At 48.0% G+C, this 22215-nt stretch overlaps 9 protein-coding genes across 9 annotated transcripts in view; 6 read left to right on the forward strand and 3 right to left on the reverse strand.

The window, feature by feature from the left end:
- Nucleotides 1-103: 103 nt before the first annotated feature.
- Nucleotides 104-1209, forward strand: MGYG_06477 (membrane-bound O-acyltransferase domain-containing protein 1; the record flags this gene model as incomplete). Its single annotated transcript, XM_003171884.1, has 2 exons — nucleotides 104-695; nucleotides 767-1209. 2 exons carry the CDS (start codon nucleotides 104-106, stop codon nucleotides 1207-1209), a joined length of 1035 nt encoding a protein of 344 aa, XP_003171932.1.
- Nucleotides 1210-2444: 1235 nt separating this feature from the next.
- Nucleotides 2445-4982, reverse strand: MGYG_06478 (hypothetical protein; the record flags this gene model as incomplete). The annotated part of the gene is made up of 3 exons (XM_003171885.1): nucleotides 2445-2483; nucleotides 2544-2743; nucleotides 2801-4982. The coding sequence occupies 3 exons, from the start codon at nucleotides 4980-4982 to the stop codon at nucleotides 2445-2447; spliced, it is 2421 nt and encodes an 806-aa protein (XP_003171933.1).
- A 721-nt stretch (nucleotides 4983-5703) lies between these two features.
- MGYG_09126 (hypothetical protein) lies at nucleotides 5704-6318 on the reverse strand (the record flags this gene model as incomplete). The annotated part of the gene is made up of 2 exons (XM_003171886.1): nucleotides 5704-6072; nucleotides 6268-6318. 2 exons carry the CDS (start codon nucleotides 6316-6318, stop codon nucleotides 5704-5706), a joined length of 420 nt encoding a protein of 139 aa, XP_003171934.1.
- A 1681-nt stretch (nucleotides 6319-7999) lies between these two features.
- On the forward strand, nucleotides 8000-9257 carry MGYG_06479 (CAAX prenyl protease 2; the record flags this gene model as incomplete). The annotated part of the gene is made up of 4 exons (XM_003171887.1): nucleotides 8000-8051; nucleotides 8150-8193; nucleotides 8275-8655; nucleotides 8718-9257. 4 exons carry the CDS (start codon nucleotides 8000-8002, stop codon nucleotides 9255-9257), a joined length of 1017 nt encoding a protein of 338 aa, XP_003171935.1.
- Nucleotides 9258-9748: 491 nt separating this feature from the next.
- MGYG_06480 (sucrose cleavage family protein) lies at nucleotides 9749-10711 on the forward strand (the record flags this gene model as incomplete). Its single annotated transcript, XM_003171888.1, has 2 exons — nucleotides 9749-9943; nucleotides 10021-10711. 2 exons carry the CDS (start codon nucleotides 9749-9751, stop codon nucleotides 10684-10686), a joined length of 861 nt encoding a protein of 286 aa, XP_003171936.1. The 3' UTR covers nucleotides 10687-10711.
- Nucleotides 10712-10825: 114 nt separating this feature from the next.
- MGYG_06481 (ankyrin repeat domain-containing protein 52) lies at nucleotides 10826-15835 on the reverse strand (the record flags this gene model as incomplete). Its single annotated transcript, XM_003171889.1, has 1 exon — nucleotides 10826-15835. The coding sequence occupies one exon, from the start codon at nucleotides 15833-15835 to the stop codon at nucleotides 10826-10828; it is 5010 nt and encodes a 1669-aa protein (XP_003171937.1).
- A 731-nt stretch (nucleotides 15836-16566) lies between these two features.
- On the forward strand, nucleotides 16567-17824 carry MGYG_06482 (hypothetical protein; the record flags this gene model as incomplete). The annotated part of the gene is made up of 2 exons (XM_003171890.1): nucleotides 16567-16759; nucleotides 16827-17824. 2 exons carry the CDS (start codon nucleotides 16567-16569, stop codon nucleotides 17822-17824), a joined length of 1191 nt encoding a protein of 396 aa, XP_003171938.1.
- A 656-nt stretch (nucleotides 17825-18480) lies between these two features.
- Nucleotides 18481-19467, forward strand: MGYG_06483 (hypothetical protein; the record flags this gene model as incomplete). Its single annotated transcript, XM_003171891.1, has 2 exons — nucleotides 18481-18514; nucleotides 18617-19467. The coding sequence occupies 2 exons, from the start codon at nucleotides 18481-18483 to the stop codon at nucleotides 19465-19467; spliced, it is 885 nt and encodes a 294-aa protein (XP_003171939.1).
- Nucleotides 19468-19843: 376 nt separating this feature from the next.
- The window catches only part of MGYG_06484 (leucyl-tRNA synthetase), a gene marked incomplete at both ends in the record, with an annotated part of 3146 nt that continues 774 nt past the window's right edge, over nucleotides 19844-22215 (forward strand). Inside the window, 3 exons of the mRNA XM_003171892.1 lie at nucleotides 19844-20344; nucleotides 20446-20589; nucleotides 20658-22211. Coding sequence (XP_003171940.1) covers nucleotides 19844-20344; nucleotides 20446-20589; nucleotides 20658-22211 — 2199 coding nt within the window. The remainder of the gene's footprint in view (nucleotides 20345-20445; nucleotides 20590-20657; nucleotides 22212-22215) is intronic.

A 22215-nucleotide genomic window follows, 5' to 3' on the forward strand; every position in this document is an offset into this window, starting at 1 on the left:
AGTCTGCTAGATTTCGCTGGGATACCGTGCTATTCTTCCCTTCGTTGTTGCGGACCCCGGCGTTTGATTACGTCGAGTATCGTCGGGTGGATCGAAACTACCCATGTTCGACCTGCCGCCGGGTGTTGATCCGTCCAAGGCGGCTCCTACGAGCAAGAAGCGGAAAATACCCAGAAGCGGCAGGCCGGCTGCTCTCAAGGCCCTATTGGGACTGGCGTTCATCGGTGCTTTCGTTGTATTTGCGCCCATGTACACTACCAATCTTCTGCTGGGCAAGGAATTCGCTGCATACGGGTTCTTCAGGAAGATCTGGGTGATGTATGTGTTTGGATTTGCGGCTAGATTGAAGTACTACGGTGTTTGGTCTTTGGCTGAAGGTGCTTGTATCCTCTCTGGAATGGGATATAACGGTGTCGACCGCAACACGGGACAGGTGTTTTGGAATAAGCTTGAGAACGTCAACCCCTGGGGTCTAGAGACTGCTCAGAACCCTCATGCGTTCCTCGCCAACTGGAACAAGAATACAAACCATTGGCTACGGAACTATATCTACCTCCGTGTCACCCCCAAGGGGAAGAAACCTGGTTTCCGTGCAAGTTTGGCTACCTTTGCTACCAGTGCCATTTGGCATGGTTTTTACCCAGGTTACTACCTGACGTTCATCCTGGGCTCTTTTGTCCAAACAAGCGCCAAACGTATGTTCCATGGACTATTCATTATTTACTCGTCTCTTGAATATTGTATCAATACTGACAATGCTTTATAGATTTCCGCCGTCATGTCCGCCCCTTTTTCCTAACCCCTGACGGCACCGCTCCAACTGGTTTCAAAATATACTACGACATCGTCAGCTGGGTTGCAACCCAACTCACAATGAGCTTCACCATTGCTCCATTCATCCTCCTGGATTTCGCGGACTGCACTATCCTCTGGGGTCGCCTCTACTTCTACATCATAATCGGCATCGTCGCCACCCTCACTTTCTTCAACAGCCCCGCAAAAGCCCAGCTAACTCGCAGGCTAAACAAACGCAACAAGGTTGCCACCGGAAAGGCTGGGAGATGTAACCTGGCAACCTCGCCCAACAAGACAAGCCGGCTTAATGAAGCTGCCGCTGCCAAAGCAAGGGAGAAAGCCCAGGCTGATGCCAGGGGAGGTGCAGGCTGGTCAAACACCGTATACCGAGCAACCTCTTGGTCTGCCCAATGATTTGGCGCAGGATGTCGAAGATGCCGTGAACGAGATAAAGAAAGAGATTGAAACCAGACGACGACGTGGTAGTCTGGTCACGATGCCTACTGGTGCGGAACTGAGGAACGTACTGGAACAGAAACTAGGCAAGGCTCCTTTTTAACGTGCTATGACGAGATATAATAATGTTGGATGGGGGCTATATCCTGATTTTAAACCCTATTTTTTGCAAGCGCCGTTGATGCTGTCATCTGGATGTATGCGCCCTAATTAGAGAGGATGGAGGGTGTCTTTGTTTTCTCATTCTCTTAAGAACTGAGGATTGGAAAATAAAAAGAGTGACGACTTATGCTTTATACCGTAGAACGATATCTACTATACGCAACGTGCCATTCACTCGGGTAATTTGGTTTGATTTCGGTTGGTCTAGAGTAGAGAAGAAGTAACAAAACATCGTCAAAGAGGGACGGATGGCTGACATATTGTGGAGATCATTGCCAGAAATAGAAGAACAAAGAGGTATTTTCAGACATTAATCAGCTTTTTTTACATTCATTTTCAACATATTGTGTCGAGCCACCTGGTATGAATATGATGAATATATAATGACAAACAGGGTTGCAATTTTTATAGGCATGGAGCGTATAGAGCAAGCAAGGTTGATTGAGTTTGGCAATTTGAGCGCAAAAGGGTTCGAAAAAGAAAAATATAAGGGGTTAAAGATGGTATAAAGTTGAAGAAGAGCAAGAAAAGGGTGGTTGAATAACCAGAAACGAGATGTTTCGACGAATGAAAAGGGCCATAGGGGTAGGCAGGTGGGTGGCGATAGGGGGGTTAAGGTAATAAGGTAATAAGGTAAGGTAATAAGGTATAAACAGTAGGGTTAAAAGGGGGAGAGGGTGGTGGGGAATCAAATCAAAAGTCAAGGAAGTGACTGTGCAGTATATTGCAGTCGAAAAGGACCCGAAAGTAATAAAGACGAAGCAAGGGATTTGCGCGCTTTCGTTAAATCGTAGAAAGGAGAAATCATTCCCCTAAACGTACATTGTTTTGGTAAGGAGGAGCAGAAGACGAAAATTGGGGGGAAAAGCGAATATAAAAAGCCAAACCATCATTGAAAACGTGGGACCATAAACGGTTGGATATATATATAAGTATGTCATATATAGATCCGGTGCCGTATTAGAAGCGTAAGGGCATAAGTACTAATTAATGTTGTTTTACAACATGAAATCAAAAAACGAGGTCATGTATCATAGGGCGTTTCGTGATCCAAGAACGGATAGTGTGATCTGTTGTTATGTGTTAGTAGAGTGATGATTGAAAAATGTTGTGAAAATGAATGAACATACAACTATTACAATGATTGACAAGCCAACTGGTGTCATGCAACGGTTCAAGTTCCGCCACCATCGGGCGTTTTCATAGCGCAGGTTATCAACCAGGACTGCTCGATGAGCAGTTGCTTTTTCGACGTCCGGTTGTCCCGGTGTTCCGTTGTCGACGGATGGCGGTTTCATTGGCAATGGCAGAAACGAGGCAATCAACCAGGCTGTGGGTAACAAGGTAAGTATCATGTATAGATAGCGAGAGAGAGTAGGGGACATACCTAATGGAAAGATAAAACCAAAGCAAAAACTGAACACTTGCATATTTCGTCTACTCCATATATATTCGCCAGATTCGTCGTATGGTGGGGCTCTCCATACCTTTCTCTCAGTTGAACGGAAGCGTTTATCGGTGTACAGGTGAGGTGACCAGACAGCTCTCGGGGTATCTTCGCGAGAAGGCTCGGGCGTAATCTCGTCTTCTCCGACAATGCCGGCCCAATGTGTTCTTGGATCACGAGAGTCTCGACGAATTGCCTTGGGCTTAGGCTCAACTTGGACTGGCTCTGGCTCCTCTACCTGTATTTCATCTTCTGGTATCGGTGCCGACTCCTGCCGCCGTGCTGGCTGTGGCTGTGGCTGTGGCTGGTCCTGTCGTTGTACAGGCTGGCTCCCTCGGCGAGGCCGAGTTCGCGGACAGGATATGTTTCCACGTGGTACACGGACTACAGCTTTATTTGACATCTCCTCCAAAGGTTCTGAGTAGGAAACGTGGGTCACGGCATGCATATCTCGAGGGGTATTTGGTCTGCTAACTTCCACCAGAGAAACAGCGGAAAGGAAGGAAAGGTTTCCGCCTTGGTAGTATAGCTTTGCCCACTGGGGAATTGTAGTTAGAAATTGACTTGCTGTTGACCCTGACCGGCTTAGGGAACCATGTCTAGAGAGGGATGACCGGTAGCTGAGGGTAGCGGATGTCTTATGCTTTAGAACACGCAAGGCATGAAGGTGAGTAATGCGGTCACTAACTTCGTCCATCTCGGATTCATCCATTAGCGAATAATTTGGCATCTCAGATTGTTGACGTGCGGAGAGCCAAGATGGTTCAGTTTCAGTCACCTGTCGGGACCCGTCTGGGGTACCGTCAAGGGATAATGACGGAAGGTTGTGTCGTTCATCCCTTGGAATTGACATGTCGGACGAGACAGAAGATAGTTCCGGGTTCCAGCGCCGCGTGGGAGGACGGGCTACTGCCAATGGCTCTGGAATAGAGACTATGGACGTCTCTGCGTACGAGCCGGATGACGACGGTGGACGTAGTATTGGGTACTGCATAGGGACACCACTGCTCATAACGGCCTGGATATCAATGTCTGACGGCATGCTGGGTAAGGAAACATTTCCTTGACTTGACCGCGCATTGAGATCAAGAGTTGATGTCGATGGGTATGACCTTAGTACCGGGACCGGAGGGCTTGATGGTATGGATGGGGTGCGGGAGTCGGATCGGGCTACGGAGGCCGGTTCTGAGGTAGTGTTTTGATCTCCCCGATTGCGGATATATCTTATCGCCGTTCCAAATGAATTTGCTGAAAACAACGAGGACTCGGAAGCGCGGGTCCTGATGACGTTGGGTGAGGAGCCAATGGGAAGCAAGTTTGGCGATGAACTATTCAACGGTACTAGGTTTGGGCTGGATGTATATCCAATTCGAGCAACATTCGAGGACGCATTAGAGGAAGTCGAGCGGCCGCGAGTAATAGCACAATCGAGTCGGAGGGAGCCATCAGACGGAGGCGATCGGCTTGAAGGAGACTGGCTTGAGCGGGACAGCTCACGTTCTCGTTCATTGATTAACTTTATAGTAGCAGCAACAGACCCCGGAGGCGCAACAACTACGCTGCTGCGGTCAGAAGATTTCTCCTGGTCATTCCCATTCCCACTATAGCCGCTCTCAGAGGCCTGTGGGGTAACTGAGCGAGCGACGGTGGTGTTGCTCGACTTTGGATCCTGGCCCCATATTGCGCTCGAGGTGTTCCCCATAACAGTGGAAAGATCTGAGGCACTTCCAGTGGGTTGTTGGCTGCGGCTGGGAGATTCTAGATCTGGAGAAACGCTGGCCCTGGAACCCCAGGTATCAGAGGGGGTTATTGTTGAAGGGGTCCCGCTTCTAGTGATACGGCCTCTAGCAGAGGAAGATCCTGGGGGTGGTAGCATATGAGCGGCCTTGGTAGGATATGGGTTGGCGGAGTATATGTCAACATCGTCCGGGTTGCTGAAAACATCATCATCATCAACATCATACTCTGAGTAGTCGGTCTTGTTTGATACCAGTCGAAGCGTTGGTGAAATTGGGCGAATAGACGAGGCTGGAGAGATGACATTGTTCTGCGAGTTTGTTCGTTGATGGAGCGGACGGCGTTTGGGTGTTGACCTTCTAGAAGAAGGGGAAGATAAAGACATGATCGTGGATCTTAGCTCGACGTATTCCTCATCGCATTACTCCAGGAGAAAACGGGCTGCCGGAAATGTGATTCGTTCTCTTTCAACAGGAAACGACTCTGGGGGAGGGGGTAATAGTAGTATATAGATAGAAAGATAAAATAGAAACAAGGATATAAGAACGAATGCTCCACGAACTGCTGGAGAACGGAATCGCTGATATGGCGGCTATAGATAGTGAAGGGACCCCGAAATAAATTAAGGCCGAAGAATCGAAGAAGGAATGGGTCTCGTAGCGAGCGCTGAAGAATGGATTAATGAATAAATGAATGACAAGGCGTCTATCGGATAACCGCCTTAAGGAGCTGGATGCTGGACCCTGGGGGTGCTGCAGTTGAAAGACTGATGCTGGAAGTGTTTCAAAGACGGTTAAATTTAGAGTGAGTGTGGTGTGCTAATTGGGTAGCACGCAAAAAGCTTATTAAACGGGTAGAATTATGGGTGAATTATATAAATATATATATAAAGAGCGACTGTGAAGAAAGGGAACGACAGACAAGAAACACGGGCAAAGAGAGAACGAAGAAAAAACCGAGAGACGTCGAGGAGTTGAGGTTGTTGCAGCGGAAGGAAAAGAAGATTCGCTCAGCCGAGATGAAAAAGGGAGAAAGAGCGCAAGGCAGTCACGGGGTCTTAGTCATCAGGTACGTGGAGGGCGGTGAGCGGGCCGTTTCTTTTTAGTTTAAAGTTGGTGGACCCACACTGGCAGAAATATCGAGATAAGATCAAGATAAGATAAATATAGATCGAGCAGGCCAGACTTGACAGTAGAGACGAAGAAGAGCAACGGGATGAAGAAAGTGATGGTGATGGTGGCAATGGCAAAAGACGTGGGAGGCGGATGTAGAGTAAGGCGGAAAGAATGGGTTGGCTTGGGGGATAGCTGCAGGGCCGGGAGCAGGAAGTACCCTGGGTCGGGCAGCACGCACGTCCTGACTGGTTGGGGTCGAGCAGCGCGCGTCGTTGTACGGAGTTCGCAGAAGGGGAACGACGTGCTCCACTTGGCGTACCTTGTTACAGTCGGCTGCCAGAAGTCACCACGCCAGACCCACTATCTAGAATGATATCAATATAAGAGTTATCCACTATGACTTAATCGACAGAGCTTTTCCCCCAAGAGAAAAACAATAATAACACTTAGTTAGATTAAATTATAGGGAGGTGGAGAGGAGAGAAGAAAATATTAGATAAAATAGCTTGTTCAACAAACAGCTTCTATAGAAATTTTATCGTACCGGGTAATTACCTCGGAGAAGTCTCCATGATGGCTTTTTATGGCTGCTTGGTCGAGTAGCATGTGTCAGGTCTGCGATTGTCTTGCATAGACCCAGCAAAGAGGCTGAATTTCAGCTCGGAAAGAAGAAAAACAGTGCACAGTCAACAGCCTTGGAGGGAGCCAGAGCTATGGTGAAGCAAGTGGCTTTGTAGATGGCTAAGAGCGAGGCCTCCTTTCCGTTCTAGCGTTCGCTCGGTACACCATTGGCTTTTCCGATGGGCATCAGCGTACCGGGCTTCCTAACGACAGTGCCTCATGTCAAACCGAGGAGACATGAGACGAACGTTTGGATTTGATACAGACCATCCAGAAGACGTCGATGCTTGAGGTACAGTGCATGAGCTAGGCTTAGTTACGAGTTGTCGCTGTTGGTTTTTACTTTTATGCAGGTTGGCCTGCAACTTCGTCTCCTGGCCAAAGATTTTTAACGCCACGATTTCCTCGAAGCACAATTGGTTGAGCAAAAGGAAAATACACTTCTTTCCCCTGACTACTTTATGACTTGCCTCGCTTTTTACAGCCACCCTTTACCCCATGCGAATAACTTCTATCCCAGGTCATATAACTGGCATTTACTTTCGATAGCGATCGCATTTTCCAGTTCTTCAAGCTATATGATCGCCGTGTGTCACATCCTGAAAACCCCGAATCCGGCTGATTCGGAAGTAAATGCCCTGAAGACGGAAACATAAGTTCGTGGCAGATATTCATGTAATGTGATAGGCTATCCAGGGATTAAACAGGGCCCTCGTAACCAAAAAAAATATGAACTGTCGTATAATGTTTAGAAACAAGTATAACTGGACTTCGTACCCCGGTCTCAAGCCCTTCCTTGTATTTGTTTCTTTTAGTGGGACTCTTGTACAACCAGCCCAACAGCTGTCTGATGGAGAAGACGCAAATGTCAACGAGGCATATGTTGTGTGCTGCTATTTCATGCAGTCGTCGGTGATGTACCCACTCGGAGACATGCCATTTCTTCTCCTGCATGTCTGCCAGTTCTTGGAGCGCTATCACTAACATTCTTTCGCTTCCCATTCGCAACGAAGATACCCCTTGCAGAAGGAGGCACTGCATTGAATTTTTTTTGTTATTGGCCTCCAATAAACTCAGAAAAGATTGGCAACCAGGCACTCCACCCCCAAAGGGCAAGCGAAATTCTGGTCCACAAGCCAGGAGGCTGGGAACGGGACTGTGTTCGCCTTTTAGTGGGAATGAAAAAGAAGCCCACTCATCTTTCGGGCCTTCGGATCTTTTAACTGCCCTCCATCCGCCTGCGCACCCTGTCTCTTCTGGCGCTGGATTAACGGAGCTGTCGTGTTTGAAATTCCGCCGGTGCCGCCGATGTTGTTGGCCAGGAGTCGCTGGCTGAAAAGGCTGAAACGAGGAGGGCTAGCCTAAATCGGAATATCTATCACGTGACTTATTATATAAGTAGAGCTTACGTTATTTATATTATGTAATAAACTAAATGGGAAGGAGTCTTTGTGAGCGAAATAAAGTGAAGGTCCAGACCGCGATGCACGTGACCCTGTTAGTTGGGCTGGGACGAGTATCACAAAAAGTTCCATCGTCACGCCTTGAGACACCGGTCAACTCCCTGTGGCTGCACGTTTGGTTCTGGAGTTTGCCTTGTCTTGTGAAGCGTGGATCGGGTTTAATTAGACAACCCGTCTTGTCTTACCCTATGAAGGTCGGGAACATGGCCTCTGGGCTCTTCGAGAGGCTGAGGCATTACTATCATGGAGATAAAGGTACGTGAAGGAGGTAGTAGAAGAAAAAAAAAGGAGGGGAATACTGTAGCACCTTGCCCTCCAAAGTATACAGACGATGTTCTGATATTAGAACCAAGAACCTGAGCCTCTTATTTCGGTAGCCACTGCCGTTTGGTGTTCGGTATGTATGCGAATATAAACTTGAACCCCAACGTGTGCCTAGATTCACGGCATGAGAGAGAGAGTTAACCGTTATCAACAGATACTATGCACCATTTTATATGTTGCCCCATTGTATACCTCCAAGGCAACTAGGCCAGGGCCAACATTGAGTCGTGATGCGCCGTCGCTGATAAAAGCTCGCATCCGAGCAGTTATGGTGTCCTGCTTTTTCTGCAGCATAGCTACGTTTTACTTTATCGTTCATAGCGGGAGGAGTACTCCGCTGCAAGGCCTTCAACTCCTGGGATGGTGGCCGATTGGACTACCAGAAATAGGAAAAAGCCTTTTGCTCACAGCCATGTTGTTCATGGGCCCATTATTTGAAATGGGAATTGCTGAAGGAAGGTGGAGGAACTGGGTTAGAGGAAGAACCCTGGTCCAAACACTTCGATCCTGGACAGGCTGGAGGAACTATGTTGCTGTCAGTCAAGGCTCCTTTCTCTGCGCTGTGCTATAGTACGCCACGATCTAATGAACATGTAGGGCCCCATAACTGAGGAAGTGACTTTCCGGTCTATCATCACCGTTATCCATTTAATGGCAAAGATGTCCCCAGGCAAGATCGTGTTTCTGACTCCGCTATATTTCGGTATTGCACACATCAACCATTTCTACGAAACCAAGCTGGCGCAACCGGACACTCCCCTTGTCCCAGTCTTTGTCCGTTCTCTCTTCCAATTTACTTACACTACGATATTCGGATGGTACGCCACCTTTCTCTACTTGAGAACGGGTTCTCTTCCGGCTGTTATCTTGGTGCATTCATTCTGCAATTACTGTGGTCTACCTCGTCTATGGGGACGAGTTGAGACGTCCATTCCGATCGAGAGCACTTTGATAAGGGCTTCTAAGTTCGATGAGGATGAGAACATATTTGGCAGCGTTGATGGGGCAACCGGACTGGGCTGGAGTGTGGCGTATTACATCCTTCTCTTTGCAGGGGTGGGATTGTTCTATTATCAGTTTTGGCCGCTGACGGAATCTTCAAAGGCCTTGGTATCGTTTTCGCCAAAAATGCATTAAAACCGGGAATAGGAGTGATGGAGCATCTTGAGCGCCACTGATTATTACTTTGTAGTTCGCTGATATTCTTCTTTTTGGCAAGTTGTTTTAATTCTAATAGGGCAGTAGAAACATACGACGCCTTTTAATAGCAATACTTAATAACCTGTTCATTAAGGTAGTTATCGCCGAAAGCCCGATGACTAGTTACTCCCAGTTGCCTCGGAGATAAGCTTTGCAACTTCAACGCGATCGAAATTTCTCTTCGCGATAAGAATCTCTCGGCTTCCACCTATCTTTATTCGATAGGTAATGCGCAAATTGTGAACTCTTGTCTTCTCACTACAGAGAAGGTAGGAGACATTACAATGCGGTGGATACGCAGTCATGTCTTTCGTGGTCGGCAAATAAGGTGCAACGGGTATTCAACTTCGCGGCGCATCTCGATTCCTATCCCTCCGCCGTTCCCTGTCGTCCAATCATGCCCTGAACCGACATGCTCTTGCGCAGCGATGCCAGCTGGCCTGGAAATTGACTATGACCAAGATCTTAATGGTACCATGGCGCCTTATGCCCAGCAAGTCCTCATATCCACTGGACAGCGAGATTGGCGAAGCCGAATAGAAGAGGATGGACAAGACCAGGGCTGGGGTATACTGGGCAGCAGACTGAAGAAACTCATGTTTCGGACAGGGAAATTTGCCGACGTAAGTTACTTTTCGCCTTTTCTGTCCAAACTATCTCCAAGGGCTTTTGTTCTAATTCACATTTTCTGGATTTGTAGCCCTACAATAACATAGTTATTACAAATTCCTCCTTTACACCTTTGGCCGGGGTGTCGGATAAATCTTATGCTTCCGCTCTACTCTTTCCAAGCTTCAAGTACATCCCTGATATTCCACTTGACGACGATGGCTTGGATCGATTCGTTCGCGCGTTCCTTCTCCCATTAAACCCCCATAAGGCACACGAAATTCTACCCGCTGATAAATTGGAAGCGATGAAAAGAGTTCCGGATCTCCAACCTACATTTGAATCTATGAAGAGTATAGATCATTCACCTACGATTTTGATTTGTGGCCACGGAGGGCGAGACCAACGGTGTGGAGTTATGGGTCCTTTGCTGGAGTCCGAGTTTAGCAGGATATTGAAAGATGAAGGTTATACTGTTGGAAATACCCCGGTCGATAGGATAAATCATGCGAACGTTGGCTTGATAAGTCATATCGGTGGTCATAAATATGCTGGCAATGTTATTATATATATTCCCCCATCTCTAAGGTCTAACTCAGGGGATGTCAATACATTGGCTGGGAAGGCTATATGGTATGGTAGGGTAGAGCCGAAACATGTACAGGGAATCATAAGAGAGACGGTTTTGAATGGCCGCGTGATAAAGGACCATTTCCGTGGGGGTATAGATGGAGATGGTACAGTGCTACGTCTATAGATATGTTCTAGATTTTATGTGTATAGATTATTCGACATTTATAATGCCGTACAACTAAGCCATCAAGCTGAGATTCGCAGAAGTAGGGAGCACATTATCTATATTGTATATATTGTCCAGATCATGATCTCACTTTTGCCTAGTATCCAGCACCATTGGCAACGAGAAAGTCGAAGGCCTTTCTACCTCTAGACTCTTTCGCAAAATGGAGTGGTGTTTTTTTGAATCGTGATCTAGCATTGATATCGGCCCCTCTGTGAACAAGAAGCTCAACAACACTCAGTTCCCCTTCGAAAGACGAGACATGAAGTGGTGTGTAACCTTTGTCACTTTTTGCCTCTATATAAGCCCCTTTATCAAGCAGTAGCTCGATGATACTCAGCCTCCCACGCCATGCCGCAAGATGTAGCGGCGTCGCTCCCTCTTTAGTCATTGCGTCAATAGAGGCGCCTTCCTCGAGCAGCAACTCAGCCATTTCCTTTTGCCCGCATTGAGCTGCCGTGTGTAGTGGTGTCATCCCCTCTAGGATAAGCCCGACGAGTACGCTATCCCAGCCGGAGTACCCGCCCTTCTCGCGTTTTGCCTCGATATTTGCTCCTTTCTTAAGTAGTAGCCTCGCTACCGCCACGTAGCCCTGAGAAGCTGCGCCGTGTAGTGGTGTCCAGCCTTCTTTTTGTTTCAGCCTAATGTCAGCGCCACTTTCAATGAGCCGCATGATCGTTCTCTCATTTCTAGCTTGTATTTCCCTTTCGGCTATCACACCTTCTCTGTTAGTGATATCCCTGGCAACATCCTCTTTTGACTTTGTTATTGCAACTTCAAGTGGCGTGTTGCCGTTCTTATTTATTGCATCGACATTCACTCCCTTCTCAATAAGTAGCTTGACCACTCCCTCCTGTCTTGCTGCTGCTGCAACGTGCAGCGGTGTACCAAGACGGAATGTTTGAAGCACTCCCCACCCAGGGTCATCGTCCTCTGCCTTGGTATCGGCGCCGTTCTCGAGAAGTAGCTCAACTACTCTCTCATGCCCATATTGCGCCGCAAGATGAAGTGGCGTGAAACACGTCTTAACTGTCTTTACCTCAATACCAGCTCCCCGCTGGATAAGTAGCTTCACTACTCTCTCATGCCCAGATTTTGCTGCAAGATGGAGCGGCGTGTATTGATACTCCCGGGATTTGGCCTCAATATCAGCACCGCTATCGATAAGTACCTCGATTACTCCGTCGTGTCCAAAGTCCGCCGCAAGGTGAAGCGGTGTGTAGTACTGCTCCTTTGTACTTACCTTTAATTTTGCCTTGTGACGAATAAGCATGCGGACTGTTTCTTCTTCTCCTCTTCTTGCTGCACAGTGTATTGGCCGTTCTCCGTCGTCTGTCATTGCCTCAACATCAGCGCCCTTCTTAATCAATAAATCGACAACTTCCTCCATTCCAGCTGCAGCAGCATTATGTAGTGGTGTCGCATTAGAAAGACTACCCGGTCTTTGTGGATATATTGAACGATTGCCACAGGTAACCATAGAGCCACGCCCGAGGAGCAGCATGGCTATTTCCTTATGGCCCGTACTCGTTGCTTCATATAGAGGAGTTTTGCTGTCGTTGTCCCAGGCATTGACATCAGCCCCTTTATCCAGAAGCCGCTCTACTACTTCTCTGTGCCCGTTTTTTGAGGCATAATGTAGCAGTGTCGTCCGTTTGGATGATGTGGACCTGGAATCGGCTTTGTTAATGTCTGCCCCTTTGTCAATAAGCAGCAAAACCACCCGCTCATTTCCACCTATTGCCGCATGAACCAATACTCGCAAATCTTCGTTGTCCTTTGCGTCAACATCTAGCCCTTCATCAACTAACAGCCTAGCTACTGCTTCATGACCAAAATGTGCGGCGGTTATTAACAGCGTCCATCCAGAGTGTAAGATGTTGGTACTAGCGCCTTTCGCAATTAGAAATTTGGCTATCTTTTCGTATCCATACCTTACAGAAAGGTAGAGTGGATAGCTTCCGTCCCTTGCCTTAGCATCAATGTTCGCGCCACTGTTTACCAACAGCTCAACTACTGCCTGGTCTTGATTGCGCACTGCATAATGCAATGGGGTCATTGTGTCATTATCCGTGGCGTTGATAAAAGCACCATGACCAATTAAGAGCTTCACTAGGGTATCATGTCTGTTGGAGACCGCTAAGTGTATCAATTTCTCACCAGACTTGCTTTCAACCCGCATGTTAACATCGTATTTAGTCAAGAGAGAGAATACACCCTCTAAGCCATTCAAGACAGCCCACTGTAGTAATGTATATCCGTCCTCGCCTTTGGCTTCGATATCGCCACCACGGCTTGTAACAATGAAGTCAAACGTAATTTTAAGGCCCGTCAATGCTACCCAACGCAATAGCGGCATGTTTGGTAAGTCCCTCTCGAGTTTTAGTAGCTGGCATGGATCCGATTGACCATCCACAGCAAAGCAGTGCTGCGGCATCCAGCGGTCGTCTTCCATCTGGTGGAGCTTGCCATTGTCGCCCTTCTCAATAAGGTAGCTGGCTACTCTCGTATGTCTTTTCACTTCAGCAAGCTGCCGAGGCGTCCAGCCCTCTCTATCACTTGCGTTAACTTTAGCCTGCTTCTCAACTAACAGCTTGACCATGTTGAAGTGCCCGTTCATAGCTGCAAAGTGAAGAGGTGTCCACTGGACATATTGATCCTTTGCATTGACGTCTGTCTCCTTACGAAGAAGCATATGGACAATTGCTTCGTGCCCGATGGCCGCCGCACAATGGAGGGGAGTCCATCCAAATATGCAATCTTTGGCCAGGACGTTAGCGCCCTTGTCCGCTAACAGCTGAGAAACGAGTTCATGCCCGTTCGCTACTGCGTAGTAGAAAGGTGTAACGCCATTCATATCCTGTATATCTAGTTCAGAGCCCATCTTTTCCAATAGCAATGCAACTACCGGCTCGAATCCTTTCTCGGCCGCCAAGTGTAACGCAGTGCGCCCCTTAGCATCACGAGCACTTATACTCTCACCAAGAAAGTTGATAATGAAGTCAACAACGGCTAAGGACCCTCCCCAGGCTGCGCGATGTAGGGTGGTTTCTCCATCAAAAGTACGTTGAGGATCTTTGGTATACTCGCAGAGCAGCTCAACTACCTTGCAATTCCCTCTTTCAGCAGCGAGATGTAGTGCTTGTTGTCCTAGTCTATCCTGGGTATTCGCGTCTGCATTGAATTGACTGAGGAGCAACTTGATAACCTTAGAATGCCCTCTCAAAGTAGCATAGTGCAATGCTGTCCACTGATACTCGTCTTGGTAGTTGGGGTCTACCCCAAGAGATAGGCATTTGTAGACATGTTCTTCACTGCCGGCTTTGGCCGCGGATACTAGGCTCGAGCCTTCGGCTTTCTGTTCTTCATTGCTGCAATTGCTCTGGTCAACTTCACTTTTGGCTTCCATTTCGTCAGTTCCACTAACCAACGCGGAGTTTCGCTTTGCGCTGTTTTCGTTGTCGAGAGCCTGGACAAGGTCCCAAGCTGGTCGATCAACATCTTTAGCCTCCTCCATATTACTCAATATCCTAACTTGCATTTCCTTGACAGCTTTCGTTTCCTTTATGTATTGTTTCAGCGATGCTCTGCTGAAAGACAAGCCGCCAATGTATCGACAGTGGAGCTCTCCTGTTTCCCCTTTGGATTCTACTGCTTCCACTAGCAAACCCTTATCTGGTGACTCTAGGTCAGGTTCAATCAGGAGGACATATCTTTCTGGACGCTTCAAAGCATGTTGGATCCTGTCCGTCAGTACAGGCTGCTTGTAATCCCAAGAGTACCTTTCACTGAGGGTATTGTCCACAGGAACAAGTTTCCATTCCCCAACAAGGTCTCCACCGTTCTCAATAACTAGGGGGTTTCGGTTGGATGCGGTGGGCATATTGAACAGGCTGGTTGGACACCATATCCAGTTTTGGGTCATGGTTGCTGAACCGTGATATAGATGTCCATGGGAAATTTTGTGAAACTTCTCTAAAATGCGAGTGTATAGAGCCGACTCCAGAACCGACTCTCGCCGGTTCTTGGACTGTATATTAACACCTAACAAGAGACTGGCAATAATTGCTTTGTCCTTGGAAACTGAAGTATAACGTGAGCCCAAGGTAGCTAAGAGATCGTTCAATGTTGTGATCCCATCTCGAAGGTTCCTAATAATGTTTGTTGAGATTCTATGGGATTCTGATATTTCAGAATCAGTGCTCTTTGCAAGAATGTCTTCATCCAGATCTTTAATAAGAGGGCGACCGTAGGGTCCCTTAAAGATCACCTTCACCTTGCGAGACTCCGCTAGCTCCAGCGCTGTCCAGCCTCGACTAAACCAAGGTGACATGAGAATAGCAAAGCATGAAGTTTCAGCATCAATCCATTCCCAGTTCCGAAGAAAGCAATCATGGACAAGGGTAACCCGAGAATACTGATAGTTGCGCTGCATATCTCTAATTGCCTGCGCCCGAGCGGCCCTTTCATCGGGGATGGAGATAGTATCCCACCAGATCCCTTCACATTGGAACTGCTCTGCAATGGTTTTGAAATATGAATATAGACATGAGTTCACCCCCTCCCCGCGCTGACGCCAGTGTCCCGCTCCTGTGCCATCTGACCAAACATGCGAGATGGCCATGAAGGGGCGAGGGAAGTCGAGTAAAGTCCGCCCATCCAGCGCCCAGACAGTCGATTTTCCTTTCCAGGTGGCTTCTTCTAGTTTATCTTCGGGAAACACCCGCAGCTGTTCACATTTACTGTCATTGCACTCGTGCCGCCGTGGAAGCTTCGTGGAGTCAAGGCTAGAGAGCTGACAATGATCGATCTCGCAATGGTCATGGCCGCTGTGGCTAGGGACCGGCTTGCCAACTGGCAGCAGCTCTGGGAGAGCCTTGCCAGCAACAGCCCACACTCGGTTCGGACAGAGGTTGAACGTCTTCGTTGCCTTTTCGAAAGCTTCGAAAAGACTCCCATTCGGGCTCACCGAGCTGCTGGTATCTGCCAATGCTAATGGGTCTTGGATTGTTTCGCCCTGCTGACGGGAGACATCGTTGGGGGCTTGTGAGGTGTCCCGTGGAGGTTCTGAATGGCTCAAAGGGCATTGGAAGCGACCTTGAGGCATCCTCAACCACTCAATACTCTGTGGGGCTGGGGGATATGCAGGGCTAGGGTGGTTGCGTGGGGGATGGTATTAGTAGAATTATATGTCGGGGTTCCAGTGTCTTGTACCGGCCTTATTATGGTTAGGCTTCTTCAGAGCGTCCCGACCCGTCCTTGGCGAGTAAATGCAGGAACACTCTCTGAAAGGTACTTTGGGCTGTACTGATAACTAGGTAACGATGTAAGTAGGAAAAGAAAACGAGGGAGAAGAGAAATGGAAGCTAGCAGATAATAACATGTTAATATATGCATACTCGCCCTCTCGGGAAACATCTCCAACAATGCATGACGCCTCAGCCGCCTTGCTGTACCCAGTGTTGAATGTTATCTCTTGTCGCAGAGGCAGGCGGCTATGCATGAGCCAGTAACGAGCTGGTGCATCTCGCAGGAGGAATCCTTCATGCATGAATCTTAGATTGCACCAACAGCCTTCGCCTATTTGCCGCCAGCGCCCAAGCCCCGTTGTACGGAGTAGGCGGTGCTCATATGAGCGCTTCAGACAGCATCATCCTTGTGCCGTGGCCGTATTCAGATGGATGTTATTGGTGGTGTCGGCCCGCATCCTTGGGCTGTGTAAAACAACAAAAACCCTTGGAAGCCTTGCCATCATAAATATATATATCATCACCACTGCTTTTAGACTGGGCTAATATTCTGGAGTACGATTTCTTATCCTCGTTGAAACGGCCTCACATGGCTCCTCTCGCATCAGGATTATTTTCTCGTGCCAGCTTCGACTCGTCTATAACTTTTGGCGAGTTCAGAGATCAGTGGATCACGCCAGGCGATGTCTTCAGCATTCTCCTTATCCTCGGCAGCGATGTCGTGCATTGTGCCCTCGCCCAGCTTGCAGGATCTGGGGTAGCTCCAGTGTCATTTTCTTTTGGTACAGCCCACGCTCTCGGAAAGGCCTCTATCGCCATGCTAATCGGTGTTCCTCTTTAACTATATAGGATGGGTCGCATATTCGATCGCGGCTTTGAGCTCAGCAGTCGGCGAGAACAAACTGATGCCTCCTGACCCCGACTGCAAGTGCAAAGTCATCAACGGCAGGGGTGGCTATGTCCGTGATAACTCGAGCTGGATTCTGGGCCGGATCGTGCGAGACTTCGGCCATTGGAAGGACAATGAAATACAGAAGAAGTTAGACAGCGTCTTGGATCAAAAATTTGAGAAGATGAGGATGAGGGATAAGGATGCGGAGAGACCGCCCATGGCGGGCCTGATAGTGTCCATCTACGAGCCAAGCACAAGCATACCGACAGGCACGGTCAAGCGAGATATGGTGTACTGGATGGGCCTGGCGGTCTTGGTTTTGCAGCTTGCCATCGCCTCCGTCGCTTGTGGTGTCTATGGCGAGTGGGGGACGCTCTTTGTCACAGTCGTCGGGATAGTCCTCTCGCTTGCAACAGGCCTGCTCCCTCAGTGGAAGAAGGAGAAGTGGGCTTGTCGGCGCAAGGCCAAGGACAGCTACATCCTAACAAGGGGGAACGGTTCTCAGCATGCCATCGTCGTCCGGGGAAACCGCCGCGGCTTCAACCTAGAAGACCTAGCGTCCGGCCAGGATAACGTCATGGTAGCGACTAACCTGCTCACCAGCATCGCTCTCCTCGTCCTGGCTGTCCTATGGATTCTGCTACTGATCACCGCAGCGGGAATAAAACATAACACATGGTTTTTACTTGCCGTTGGCTCCATTGGCATACTACAAAATATCTATGTAGCCGGTGCTCCGCGTCGGCCTGAGAATTTCGGTATTCCCCTTGACTTCGTCGAGGTCATCGGCCAGCCGAGCACAATGGAAACACTTCTAGAAGTCGAGGAGAAGTACGAAAAGGTAGGACGTTCCATGCTGGAGGAGTTTTTCCCGGGGTCGCTGACCGGATCGGAACAAGAACGGTGGGATGAGATCGCGCGTAACCACGGTGCAGCGAAGAAGGACGCGCAGTAGCTGTAAATAGCTAGCTGCTGGAATATGCTATCAAAGGTTTATGTGAAGGGTCGTCTTAGAGACAAGAGGTTGCAACTAGGGAGCGATGAAGTGGAAGCTAATGTCTGGCCTTACTCAAGGTCGAATTCATGATATCAAGATGAGATGTTCTTTACGAGCGAAGATAACTTTATTATTAATACACATTTATGCTTAATAAGCGGTATTGGCAGACTTAGACGAAAAGGGATTAGCTGCCATATATTTATAGATTTATAGAGAAATGAATGACTAATACAAGATAGACTTTAGGCAACGATGATTCATAGTTGCTCATCCGGCGTCTTCATGAACAACCTGAGGCTTAGCAGGCACTGCTCAGAAAGCAAAGTGAAGAACACGCTGCCTGCGATACCCCTTCCTCTGCCACCAAGATGGTATATATACTACAGCGCTTGCTCGGCCTTTTTCGAGTAGCCAACATCATTTCATCCAAGTTCAATCCCTAACGAGAACCCTTGCTTGTAAGGTTTTCTACACTCAACTAGTTAAAGGAGAAACAACCTATACCATCAAACTGGACGGCACCGGAACTACCTGCGACCAGCTACTAGCAGCTATGGATAAGAAGTGCCCTTCATCTTGCAGGCTATGCAATTTAGCTCTCGATAGCCCAGATGCATGGCGGCAGCACGCCCGGAGCGAATTACAGTAAGCTTTATACTTTTCATTGAAAAGGTGGAAGAAAGAAAAAACACGAAAAAGACCTCTAACAGATCCGTTGAAGTATACATAACATACGTCTGCGAGTAGCAGAACCCGGAAGCACTATATTACCCCTCCGGTCAAGGACGAAAACGGTCATCAGCCCAAGTCATGATTCCCATTCTGAAGACGAATCAGATGAAAGTGACGAAGAACTCCCTTGGGCGTTGGAATTTGATCCCGATCTCTGCCTGTTCTGTGGTGAAGTAAACACCTCACTCAATGACAACTTTTTCCACATGTCAAAGGCGCATAGTTTCATTATACCATATAAAGATAACCTGGACGGCGACATTGAATCCCTTCTCGGACACTTATACCTTTCCATTTACAAGTACCGCCGATGCATCTTGTGCTCTACACAACGAAGAACGGTTGAAGGTATTCAACACCACATGATGGCTAAGGGCCACTGCAGATTCGACATTTCTCCAGATACCGCGGATTTCTATAAATTACACCAAGCGCACGATAGTACATCATACAAGTCGACCGCGGATGTTAACGCGTTGACACGACTGTTTCCACCCAGAACCGGAGGGCATCGTCGTACTCGAGCGTCCGCAAAGTATCGCCGATCGCTTGGTCAGGGAGATTCTTCTCCCCCTTCGCCGCCCAAAGCCACAGAAACGGAAGAAAGTACTGCCCCTGCAGAAGATAAGCCTACCTCATCTTCATGTACTCAACTATTACGGCTTAGTCGAGGAGATCAGCAAAGCCTAGCGCATCTGTCTAACCCTGAAGTCCGATCTTTGCTAGCCATCAGAGCAAGGAACATTGACCAGTCCAGGCGAGAAGAGACAAATACCAAACTGAAACTTGAGAAGGCAGGAAACATAACCTTGACAGCCCATTTTAGGGCAGATACCTCTAAGAGATTCAGAGGCCCTTGGGGATAGTCCAGCGGATAAGGGTTCAACTTTGTATAGTATTTTAGATCGGTGCTCGGTATTTAATCCAGTAACGATGGTTAGTCGTCATACCAACTCCTAACCGTAATTTAATGACACGGTAGGGATATAACTATGTATCTAGAGGACGAATATGTGTTAAAAAATTCATCGTTCTAGTCGTACCTAAGTTATGTAGCCACCTGGGCACCTGAGGCCTGAGACTGAGGCTCATTATCAATCTGATAAGATCTCGCACTAGCCATGATAGGTATGGCGCAGGAACCAACCGAAATATGAAGGATCTCTCGAGCTCATCGCTTGCTTCTCCATGACAATTGCTAGGGAATAGAGATCTCCACATATATAATGAGCTCAGGCTGCGATGTGGGTTTCCTGTGCTATTCAAGGCCATATTCGATTCGGCGGGCCAGCTACGGTCTCACGCCACCTCCTGCATAGCTTTCGGTATCTCCCTGTTCGTACCGCAAGCACGCAAGTCAACGCTTATCAACCTGCTAAGAAGCTAGACCTTCTAGCTATTGATAAAAGATGGAAAGAAATATGGAAGGGCAGCGAGGTTTTGGCTCAGTCAACGAGCAGCAGCAGCAAGGAAAAAGCTTACGTGCTGCCTATGTTCCCCTACCCATCCGGAACCCTACACATGGGGCATGTTCGAGTGTACACGATTTCCGATGTTCTCGCTCGATTTAAACAGATGAAAGGCTACGATGTTTTACATCCTATGGGGTGGGATGCTTTTGGACTCCCAGCCGAAAACGCTGCCATTGAACGCGGAATCCATCCCGAAGGCTGGACCAAACAAAACATAGCGAACATGAGGGATCAATTGAAAGATTTAGGAATACGATTCGATTGGGATACAGTACGGATGATCATAGACCCCCTTTGGATACCTTTATCAAGCCCCAGGTGGCTTCAATAACAAGATTAGATGCTAATTGGTATTTGTTACTGTACCTATAGGAAGTTATGACTTGCTCGCCCGAATTTTACAAACATACCCAGAAGTTGTTTCTAATGCTTCACGAGAAAGGCCTTGCGTACCAGGCGGAAGCTGTTGTGAATTACGATCCAATTGATAAAACAGTTTTGGCGAACGAACAGGTAGTAACAATTACCTATGCAAATCGACGAAGGAATCAATGACGACTGATATATATGCTCCCCAAAAATAGGTTGATGCCAACGGATGCTCCTGGAGGTCTGGCGCAAAGGTCGAAAAACGGGAGTTAAAACAATGGTTTTTCCGGATCACTTCTTTTAAGGAAGCACTGCTTAAGGACCTCGATTCTTTATCCGGTAGCTGGCCGGATAGGATCCTGACAATGCAAAGACACTGGCTAGGAAAATCACGAGGTGCTCTTGTCCCATTTAAAATATTAACAGAAGAAGAATCTCTTGATATTGAAGTCTTTACTACCCGCCCTGACACGCTCCATGGCGTTCAATATATCGCATTATCTACCAGCCATCCAGTGGTAAAGAGAATAGCAGCTACAAACCCGGAGCTCCAAGAATTCATTGATTCTACAGGTTCACTACCGCCAGAGACGAAGGCAGGATTCAAATTACCCGGGGTCAAGGCTGTTAACCAGCTTTGTAATCTTGAAGAGAACCCCCATCTGCCGTCTTCTCTCCCAGTTTATGTTGCACCTTATGTCCTACCGGATTATGGGGAAGGTGCTGTCATGGGTGTCCCTGGACATGATTCTCGAGACTTCGGATTTTGGAAAGAGAACGCTCCTTCAGAACCTATTGTTTCTGTTGTTGTGCCATTGAAGCCAGGATCAGGCCCCAATGGAAAAAACGATGTCGACGTGGCGTTTTCAGGGCATGGTCAAACAACTGATATATGTGGATCTTACAGCAAGATGCCCTCAAAAGCTGCTGGTGAAAAAATAATCAACGACTTGAAAGGCAAAGGAAGCCGTGCCAGATTCGCCGAGAATTGGAGACTACGGGACTGGCTTATCAGCAGGCAGCGATATTGGGGTGCCCCTATCCCGATTATTCACTGTGACAGCTGTGGAGCTGTGCCGGTTCCTGCTAGTCAGTTACCAGTTGAACTTCCTGCTATTCCAGGGTCTCAACTCAAGGACAAGACTGGAAATCCCCTAGAGTCCGCAAACGAATGGCTACATACAGAGTGCCCTAGCTGCAAGGGGCCGGCTAAGAGGGACACTGATACCATGGATACTTTTGTGGATTCATCGTGGTATTTTCTAAGATTCTTGGACCCGAGAAACAACGATTTACCCGTGTCACCCGCAAAGTCTCGTCCTGTGGACATATATATAGGAGGTATAGAACACGCTATCCTCCACTTACTATATTCTCGTTTCATCTTCAAATTTCTTGCCAATGAAGGCATGATTGAAAATACTACGAACCCTCCAGAGCCATTCCTTAAGCTTTTGTCTCAAGGCATGGTTCATGGCAGGACCTACTCAGACCCTAAGACCGGTCGATTTTTACGGCCTGGTGAAGTGGACCTTTCCGTGAAAGGCTCTCCAGTGCTCACTGGGACCCAAATTCCTGCCAACATATCTTTTGAGAAAATGTCAAAAAGCAAATACAATGGTGTAGATCCAAATACTTGTATTGCAAGCTACGGAGCGGATGCTACGCGTGCCCATGTTCTCTTCTCCGCTCCTGTCAGTGAAGTATTGGAATGGGATGAAACCAAGATTATCGGCATTCAACGGTGGTTCAGCCGCATTTGGAAGGCCGTGG

This window comes from Nannizzia gypsea, genomic scaffold, assembly GCF_000150975.2.
Source record: "Nannizzia gypsea CBS 118893 supercont1.5 genomic scaffold, whole genome shotgun sequence".
Classification (NCBI taxonomy): Eukaryota; Fungi; Ascomycota; class Eurotiomycetes; order Onygenales; family Arthrodermataceae; genus Nannizzia; species Nannizzia gypsea.